This window comes from Sapajus apella, unplaced genomic scaffold (assembly GCF_009761245.1).
Source record: "Sapajus apella isolate SASKATOON/1434 unplaced genomic scaffold, GSC_monkey_1.0 scaffold2, whole genome shotgun sequence".
NCBI lineage: Eukaryota > Metazoa > Chordata > Mammalia > Primates > Cebidae > Sapajus > Sapajus apella.
The window spans coordinates 62,515,641-62,525,906 of NW_022436942.1; the positions used below are offsets into that span (position 1 = coordinate 62,515,641).

The window sequence follows — 10,266 nt, forward strand, 5'->3', positions numbered from 1 at the left end:
TACTGTGCCCAGTCTTTTTTTTCTTTGAGACAGTCTCTCTTGCTGCCCAGGCTGGAGTGCAGTGGTGGGATCTCGTCTCACTGCAACCTGTGCCTCCTGGGTTCAGGCAATTCTCATGTCTCAGCCTCCCAAGTAGCTGGGATTACAGGTGCATGCCATTATTACCCAACACATTTTTGTATTTTTAGTTTGAACAGGGTTTTGCCATGTTAGCCAGCCTGGTCTCCAACTCCTGGCCTCAGGTGATCCTCCCACCTCGGCCTCCCAAAGTGCTGGGATTACGAGTGTGAGCCAAATTTTGCAATTCTTAACAGGGCTTTAAATGCTAGGAAACTGCCTCTGCTGAAACTAAAACATGTTAATTCATCTAGATGTTCTTCACTTAGTGTAAAGCCATAAAGGCTTTTTTCTTTCTGTTGCTTGTAGTTGTTTTAAGAATATAAATTACAACCTTATTTGGAGATTATTGCCAAGAATTTGGGTCATTAAGAAAACAACTTGAGAAGGTGCAGTAAGCATGCCCCATAAGCTTTTTTTTTAAAGATGGGGTTTCACCATGTTGGTCGGGCTGGTCTTGAACTCCCAACCTCAGGTGATCCAACTGCCTTGGCCTCCAAAGTGCTTGGATTACAGGCGTGAGCCACGACGCCCGCCCGCCCCATAAGCTTTTTTACCCCAATTCCTATAGGAGCTTAATGTTTGGTGGTTGTGGAATTTTGCTGTTAGTAATTTAGCAAATGTTTAGGTATCTGTTATGCATAGCAGTGGCAAACTTTCCTACTAAGCCTAGTGGTGCAGGAAAGGGAAAGCCAAAGACAGACAAATGACACCAAGATTGAGTTGAAGGATCTTCCATGCATGGGGGTGAGGTTCTTCACCAATAATAATAGTAGAGGTTTTAGCAAAAACAACTTTCATGAAACTTGGCAAATTATTTTCTAAACTAGTCATTCCTTCTTTCACATATGAAAGAGTGCTGACCATTGCTACTGTCTACTATCCTTTGATTTATAGTAGCAGTCATGGAAGCATCATTTGGTCTCACTGATCTTCAGCATGTCTCTACCAACCAAGTTCCTTAGGTTTTGCAGAGATCTGTTACTGGAAGAAAAAGTACTCTCACTGACAGCAAAAAGATCCTGCCCTAGTACTTTACTGCCAATCAGTTGCTCTGTTGAATGCCTCATGTCTTTACTAGGAATATTTGACAGCGATGACTTGAAAGCGTTAATAGAGAATCTGGAGGCTTAGGAGAGGTAATTTTTTGGTCTTCTCTAAAGTTAATAGCTGTTAAAATATAAAGTTAACCACTAGTGTTTTTATTTTTACTGGTTGGCATGACACCAACCAGTAAAATGATATGACATGATGGATTGCCTCATTTTTGAAATTAAAGTGACTGCTTACCTTGAGGAAATAAGGAGATTAAAAATGTTTATAGAGTTTAAGAGTCAAACTGCAAATTTGGTTGTTTCTTGGTAATATAGATTACTTTAAATTTTGCAGGTTCAATAAACTGAAATGTAGGAAATTTTTTGTTGTTTTTGAGACAGGGTCTCTTGCTCTGTTGCCCAGGCTGGAGTGCAGTGGCACAATCATGTCTTAGTGCAGCCTTGATCTCTCAGACTCAAGTGAGTTGCCTGCCTCAGCCTCCTGAGTAGCTGAGACTACAGCTGCGTGCCACCATGCTCAGCTATTTTTTTTCTTTCTTTTTTTTTTTTTTTTTGGAAGAGACAAGGTCTCATGTTGCCCAGGCTGGTCTTGAACTCCTGGGCTTAAGAAATCCTCCTGCCTTGGCCTCCCAAAGTGTTGAGGATTAACAGTGTGAGTCACCACACCCAGACTAGGACAATATTTTTAAGAAATATTTTAAAAATATTTTGAGAATATTTTTATGTAATAGAACTATTGAATGGTAGAACCACTTGCTAGTTAGAGGATCTGGGATCAGATCCTCACTCTATAACATTCTAGTTATGCACTTTGGATAAATTATTTAACCTGTAAACATCAGGTTTTTCATTTGCCAAGTGGGAATAAGTTTACAGTAAGAAAGTAGAAAACGTTTGTGAAATGTACTTGGAGATATGAATTACGGTATATAGTATAGTTGGAAAAGCAAGAGGTTTGTCATCTCCGTAACCGAAGTTGGGCTGAATTCTTGGCTTGTGGGCAAGTTTCTTTATCTCTAAGGGCCTCTATTCAATATGAAATGGGAATAAACATCTGGCTGGAAGACTTTATTGTGAGGGTTAAATGAGATAATATATAAAAAGACATTTTTCTCATTGTAGACTCCATGTTAGTGGCTCACTCTCTAGATCAGAGTCAGCAAATTCCATGATGCCACCTCCCTCCATGATAATGGTTCATCTCTGTAATGGTTCATTTCCTTTCCTTTGATTCTCGATGACTGTTTATCATGCTTTTTAGACCCTTGTCCTAGGGGGGTTGTATTACCAAGTGATTAGTAATTCGTTTATTCTACAACTGTTTGAGTACCCATTTTGCCAGTCACTGTTCTAGGCACTGGTGAAAGAATGGTGGATAGAACAGTGCCCACCTCTCATGGACTTCATAGTTTAGTGGGTATATTAATTTCCTATTGCTGCTCTATCATACTACCAAACATTGAGTGGTTTTAAATGACACTAATTATTTTACAGTTGTGGAGGTTGTATGCTAAAATCCAAATATCAATAGGTCTGGTTCCTTCTGGAAGCTCTGAGGCAGAATCTGTTCCCTTGCCTTTTTCAGCTTCTAAAGCCCACCTGCATTCCCTGGCTTACAATCTGTCCCTTCCTCTATTTTCAAAGCTGGAAATGCAACCTCTTCTGTCCTCACACCTCCTGGTACTATAATCAAGTCTCTCTCTGCATCCCTCTTATAAGAATACTTGTGATTACATTGGGCCTAGTGGGATAATCCTGGAAAAATCTCTCTCTAAAAACTTAATCATTCTCCAAAGTCTCTTTACACATAACGTATTCAGTGGTTCTAGGGATCCAGACTTCTACCTTGGAGAACCATTGTTCACCCTATCATAGAGAAAGACAGCATATTCCTGTTAATGATGATAGCTCTGAAGAAAAGTTGCTTAGGCTGGGTGCAGTGGCTCATGCCTGTAATCACAGTACTTTGGGAGGCCTATGCGGGCGGATCATGAGGTCAGGAGTTCAAGATCAACCTAACCAACATGGTGAAACCCCATCTCTATTAAAAATACAAAGATTAGCCAGGCCTGATGGTGCACGCCTGTAATTCCAGCTACTCAGGAGGCTGAGGCAAGAGAATCACTTGAACCCAGGAGGCAAAGGTTGCAGTGAGTCGAGATTGTGCCACTGGACTCCAGCCTGGGTGACAGAACAAGACTCTTATCTCAAAAAAAAGAAAAGTTGCTTGGATAGAGGTTGAAGTGCTGCCTGGGAAGAAGGGTTAAGGGGAGGCTCCTTGAAGGAGGCATTTGAAATGTAATCTGTTTTTCATAAGTCATTTACCAGAATACAGTAATGCACTATATAAGGTCAACCATGTACTGAATGAGGTCAACAATAGACCACATATATGGTGGTGGTTCCATAAGACTAGGCTCTCATCTAGTGAGGCGGTAGTGCTCCCAAAGTCTGGGCCCACAGAGATGAAAGACAGGATGCCCATCCTTGCAGAGTTGATGGGGTTGTGTGATGGCAGCAGTGGGATTTCAGAGGAGAAGCACCCAACTCAAGGCGTATTAGTCCATTTTCACGCTGCTGCTAAAGACATACCCAAGACTGGACAGCTTATGAAAGAAAGGAGTTTAATGACCCCAGAGTTCCATATCACTGGGGAGGCCTCACAATCACAGAGGAAGGCAAGGAGGAGGAATAAGTCACATCTTGCTCCTGATGGCCGCAGGCAAAGAGAGAAATTGGGGAACTCCCCTTTATAATACTGTCAGATTTCGTGAGACTCATTCGCTGTCATGAGAATAGCATGGGAAAGACCTGCCCCATGATTTAATTACCTCCTGCCGGGTGTCTCCCACAACACGTGGGAATTCAGTTTGGGTGAGGACACAGCCAAACCATATCACAAGGGCTGTTAAGTAAAGGCTTCTAATTTAAGCTTGAAGGGCATGAAGGGGTTGGAGTGGAGAAAAGAGGACATCCCAGGTAGTGGAACAGTTGTATATTCTGAGTGCTGTGGCAGCTTGTGTTATTGGCAATGTAAGAAAGAAAAGAACATTGGGAACTGAAGAGAAATTTGTTGGATAAAATGGAACTTTTGTGTTGTGATCTCTTAGTGTGTTGGTTAAGGAAGCCCCCAGTCTCCACGGGAATGCTGTGGAAGGGTAATATGTTTGTACACTGAATAAAAATTTATAACATCATGCTAGCCTGTCTATCATGCTAGTGGATCAAGATTTGTTAGGAAGAGGGCATTTCAGGTGGAGATTGATGCAGGGAAGCTCAGCAGAGGACACCTGTAAAATATGTTCTAGCACTTCTTGACTTAGTTTCAGGCAATTTCCCTTCTTCAGGAAATGGAGAATTAGTAACTTAAAGGGATTAGTTCCTACCAGCCACTATGCTAACAGGCATTATCTTTCTTAAACTCAGCCATTTGATGAGGTCAGGAACCTGTTAGCTTCATTAAGGATTAGGTGATTTGTCCAAGTCACCTCGCCTTTGAGTTGTAGAGCAAGTATTTTAACAGGTTATTTCTGAACCAGAGCCATGTATAATGGTAGGGGGACAAAAGTACAAATCTGGTAAAGGATAGAAGCTATGTTTGGGGGAAAAGTCAGGATTGCTTCTTCTGATTTTAAAAGGCCGCCACAGTTGAATTGCTTTCTGTATTGTACCCTTTTTGGAGGAGACTTGAGGAGTGTTTTACTAGGAATAGGGCTGGGGAAAGGGATTACTATGACAGACAGGTGGAAGAAAAGGAAGACTATTCAATGCGTAAGCCTTGCCAACAAGTGACAAATGCCTACAGGTCATCTACTTACATTCTAAGCAGTGGCTCTCAAAGTGGATGAGGCCCTTTTGGGCATACTTTGAGGTCAGAATTATTTTCATAATACTATGATTCTCTTGGATGTGAACTGTGAAGTTTTCCAGAGGTTACATGACAGGTGATGTTGCAACAGAGTGAATGGAGAAACAGATATGAACTGTCTTTTGTTGTCAGACATTAAAGAGAATTGCAAAGATGCAAAACAGTGCCATTCTTTTAATTAAAAAAGTTGTTTTTTTTTTTAAGTAAAAATACTCATATTAACATTTAATAAGTATATTATTATTATTATTATTATTAATTGAGATGGAATCTCATTCTGTCACCAGGCTGGAGTACAGTGGTGGGATCTCAGCTCACTGCAACCTCTGCCTCCCGGGTTCAAGCAATTCTCCTGCCTCATCTTCCTGAGTAGCTGGGACTACAGGCACATGTCACCACACACAGCTAATTTTTTTTTTTGTATTTTTAGTAGACACAGGGTTTCACCATGTTGGCCAGGATGGTCTCCATCTCTCGACCTCATGCTCCACCCGCCTCAGCCTCCCAAAGTGCTGGGATTTACAGGCGTGAGCCACCGCACTAGACCTGTTCTTAAATTTGTTAATATTTTAAGTTTCTTCTCAATTTTAATTTCTAATATAGTAAATGGATAAAACCTACATTAACAAAAAAGCTCTCTGGAGTCTCAATTTTAGAGCTAAGATTGTAAAGGAGTCCTGAGATGTAAAAGTTTGAGAACTTCTGTGGCATTCACCATGGTCAGCGGATATAATTTCTAGTAATTGTAACTGGAGGAGAATGGGAGCATTTTTCTCTTTTCCTTACCCCATCTCTGTGCTACTTTCTTATGCTCTCTAGGGGAGCTGTCTTCTATTTTATTTATATTTCAGGTGAGATACCACTTAACATGGAACTGAATGACAGCACTTTCAAGTTTGGTTAAAATTTAAAAACAAAATGTTTAATTCTAAGGTCAACTGAATGCTTCAATTTCCTGTGTCTTACCAGTTTTACCTATAGTGCTTAAAAATGTTGAGGCTCATCCAGAGCTTTTTTTGTAAAATCTGTGCACTGGTTGACTTTAAGTTTAAACCATGAGAACCCAGGTTAGGTACAGAATTTTAGTAAGGAACAGATTTTAAATATTGGTGCATGAAATATGTGGCTTTTCAGCTTGAGGATACATTTTCCAATATTTGTTCTAGTAGGTATATTGGAGGAGGGAGATTCCCAGAACTGTGGTTTTCATTTAGTCAACTGGTGATTGTGTTCTGTCACCATCGTTGCTAAGTTCATGCAAATAAAATGAGGTCAAGATGAAAAATGATTATATTTTATTTTTCCAGCAGAGCATCTAATTGCGTTTATTGGTTAACTCTTAAACCAAAAAAAAAAAAAAAAAAAAAAAAAAGAAAGAAAAGAAAAAAATTTGTAAAATACATAAATGACTTTTTCAAAATCCATACACAGATTATACAGACATAATAAACATTAATTTTGAAAGACCAAAAAACTGTTAAACCAGTAAGTCATGCTTTTTGAGACTGAGTAGAGAGTCACACTAGTTATTTGAAGCTTAATTGATCCTTTCATCGAATGGCTGTTATTACCAAGTTGTTTTTCCCCCACAGTGCCTTGTATTGAAGGAGGAGCCTTGGCCATAATGCCAGTTGATGACTACTGGCTGTGTTTACCAGCCTCTCATGCTAGACCTTTTGTGCAGACTGTCAGGGTGGCGCAGTCTTGTCCCCACTGTTGCTGGTTTCCAGGTGTTCTCCCTTCAGTCCCTGAGCCACTACGTGTGCCTGACGTGCTGCCAACAGGTAGCCACAATGCTGTGCTTCTTCCGTCACATAGCTCCATCACACCCCCTTCCACATCCCAGGAACCTTGTTGTTCTGCTGACCCCAAGCTCTGCCTTTCACCCCCTACATCTGATGGTAGGCAAGAGAGAAATGTGCAGTTTGGGCTGGTAAGTTTGGGGACTTTTTTTGTTATTAAGGTTAAGATTTGATTTTTTTATGAGATGGAGTCTCACTCTGTCGCCCAGGCTAGAGTGCAGTGGTGTGATCTTGGCTCACTGCAACCTCTGCCTCCCAGGTTTAAGCATGTCTCCTGCCTCAGCCTCCAGAGTAGCTGAGATTACAGGCACATGCCACACGCCTGACTAATTTTCATATTTTTTAGTAGTGACAGGGTTTCACACATTGGCCAGGCTGATCTCGAACTCCTGACTTCAAGTGATCTTCCCATCTTGGCCTCCCAAACTGCTGGGATTACAGGCGTGAACCACTGAGCCTGGCCTAAGACTTGATATTTTAAAAACATTGTATTGTGCCTGCTAACAGCATTCTCAGTCATTATCTCTTGTTAACATAGATTTTTATTTTAATAAAAAAAAAGATTTTTATTTTAATAAAAAGGTAATATTAAATATATCACCAAAATATCTTATTAAACCCATGTGAAATATGATCGATGGGTATCAGAATTAGTGGAATGAAAGGATTTTTTTTTTTAAATTGAGAGCCTAACATCTAAGTTATAAAAGCCTGTTACTTGCTAAGTATATGGAAACTAAATATAAATGATAAATATGGGAGACTTCATGCATATTAATGCAAATTAAAGGAATGAGCTTTGCAGAGTTGTGCTCATTTAAAATATCCTACAAGAGCAGCAACTTTTACATGTAACTTTTCATACAGGCCAGTATCAATTGACAGTTTTGGTCTGAATTTCTAGATGTTACACCCCAGCTAAACAGTGTAGAAAAGTCTTAAATTTGGCTGATCTTTTAAAATTGTTATACTGAGATTAAGCTGTGACCATATTTACCAAACCCCTATCTTAGCTTGGGATCATAACCCACTCATTCTATCTTTGATTAGAAAGTAAAGACGATTGCTGAATTATATTGAAACATAGTACAAATGTTTTTAAAAACCTGGTTTAAAATCTAGTTTAAAAATTCTAGGAGTAAAGGGCTGATGATTAATCTTGATTTTGACCTAAGTTGGTTTACTTATGTAGATGTAGAGGTATTATTATATGAACACTTCAAAGTAGTTAGCAGTGACAGTCTTTGGGGTTAATAAACTAAAATAAAGCAAGCAGTTCACCACTTTAAGGAAGGTTGAATATTTCTATCTGCATGGTGTAATTAATATAAATCAAATGACATCTTCCGTTTGAAAATTCCTTTTGTTTTTCTTTAAGGAAAGATTTTCTTACAAAGCTTTATAGAAATTCCCGATTCTAAGTTAAATTATTTTCTCTTCTGTTATTTTTCTTTAGGCTTATCAGGAGGGCAGACTTCAAAAGCTACTAAAAATGAACGGCCCTGAGGATCTTCCCGAGTCCTATGACTATGACCTTATCATCATTGGAGGTGGCTCCGGAGGCCTAGCAGCTGCTAAGGCAAGGCTCCTTGTGTTATGTGTTGTTTGGGTTGTGATTAGAATATTAACTTCCTTGACAGGGTTATCTCTTCTCTCTGTGGAATTTATTTGATCCACTCATGTGACATTTTGCACATTAACTTGGGCAGAACATGGACATGGTAAAGGACCAGTTTATAAATCACTTTTTCAGACTGAAATAGATGGTCCTTATATAAAAATATAGAGCCCAGTATTTTGGAACATGTTTCATTCACTTTTTTAGTTGACTTTTCAAAGATAATACGGATGTTGTGTAAAAATGGTTTGAAATTAAGCAAATGTATTTCTTTCTTCTTTCTTTTTTTTTTTTTTTTTTGACTGTTTTTTACTCTTGTTGCCCAGGCTGTAATGCAGTGGCATGCTCTCCACTCACTGCAACCTTCGCCTCCCAGGTTCAAGCAATTCTCCTGCCTCAGCCTCGTAGCTGGGATTACAGGCGCCCACCACCATGCCCAGCTAATTTTTTGTATTTTTAGTAGAGATGAGGTTTCACTATGTTGGCCAGGCTGGTCTCAAGCTCCTGACCTCAGGTGATCCACCTGCCTCAGCCTCCCAAGGTGCTGGGATTATAGGCATGAGCCACTGCACCCGGCTCATATATTTCTTATTATTTTTATTTATTTATTTATTTATCTTAGATGGAGTTTCACTCTTATCACTCACACTGGAGTGCAGTGGTGCAATCTAGACTCACTGCAACCTCCACCTCTCCCGGGTTCCAGTAATTCTCCTGCCTCTGCCTCCTGAGTAGCTGGGATTACAGGTGTGCACCGCCACGCCCAGCTAATTTTTGTGCTTTTAGTAGAGATGGGGTTTCACCATGTTGGCCAGGCTGGCCTTGAACTCCTGACCGCAGGTGATCTGCCTACATTGGCCTCCCAAGGTGCAGGGATTACAGGTGTGAGCCACTGCGCCTGGCCATATATTTCTTATTCTTAATTAGTATCTGTCTTTTTGACTTGAATGATTTCTCTGTTCATAACCCCTCCTCCCCAATATAAAAAAGATGGAGAGCAATTGGGTTTCTTAAAGCCATTTATTAAAAATGATTTGCAGGCCGGGCGTGGTGGCTCAAGCCTGTAATCCCAGCACTTTGGGAGGCCGAGGCGGGTGGATCACGAGGTCAAAAGATCGAGACCATCCTGGTCAACACAGTGAAACCCCGTCTCTACTAAAAATACAAAATATTAGCTGGGCATGGTGGCGTGTGCCTGTAATCCCAGCTACTCAGGAGGCTGAGGCAGGAGAATTGCCTGAACCCAGGAGGTGGAGGGTGCGGTGAGCCGAGATCGCGCCATTGCACTCCAGCCTGGGTAAAAAGAGCGAAACTCCGTCCCCCAAAAAAAAAAAAAAAAAATGATTTGCTTTCTGTGTATGTGAGGTGATCTATTAGATTACCCTCAGACCACTAACTCTGTGGTCTGAGGGTGATTGGGAAGAGGATGTGTAAGTAAAGAAGGTTAGGAGTGAGGCTCCTGGTCCTGAATCAAGATAAATTTCCCATGTGAGGACCCCTTGGGCCTGTTATCCTTTCCCAACAGGTTCCTTTAAAAGATGTTGCCGGGCGCGGTGACTCAAGCCTGTAATCCCAGCACTTTGGGAGGCCGAGGCGGGTGGATCACGTGGTCAAGAGATCGAGACCATCCTGGTCAACATGGCGAAACCCCGTCTCTACTAAAAATACAAAACATTAGCTAGGCATGGTGGCGCGTGCCTGTAATCCCAGCTACTCAGGAGGTTGAGGCAGGAGAATTGCCTGAACCCAGGAGGCAGAAGTTGCAGTGAACCGAGATTGCGCCATTGCACTCCAGCCTGGGTAACA

At 40.9% G+C, this 10,266-nt stretch overlaps 1 protein-coding gene across 9 annotated transcripts in view; it reads left to right on the top strand.

Annotated features, from left to right (window-relative positions):
- The window catches only part of TXNRD1 (thioredoxin reductase 1), a 92,594-nt gene that overhangs the window by 47,222 nt on the left and 35,106 nt on the right, over window positions 1-10,266 (top strand). For 7 of the 9 annotated variants that reach the window (XM_032299839.1, XM_032299853.1, XM_032299823.1 and 4 more), the window contains one exon: window positions 8,299-8,421. In XM_032299839.1, coding sequence (XP_032155730.1) covers window positions 8,335-8,421 — 87 coding nt within the window. In that variant the 5' untranslated portion in view covers window positions 8,299-8,334. Of the gene's footprint in view, window positions 1-5,642; window positions 6,974-8,298; window positions 8,422-10,266 lie in introns of those variants that run through there. The other 2 variants (XM_032299801.1, XM_032299812.1) reach the window with 2 other exon arrangements.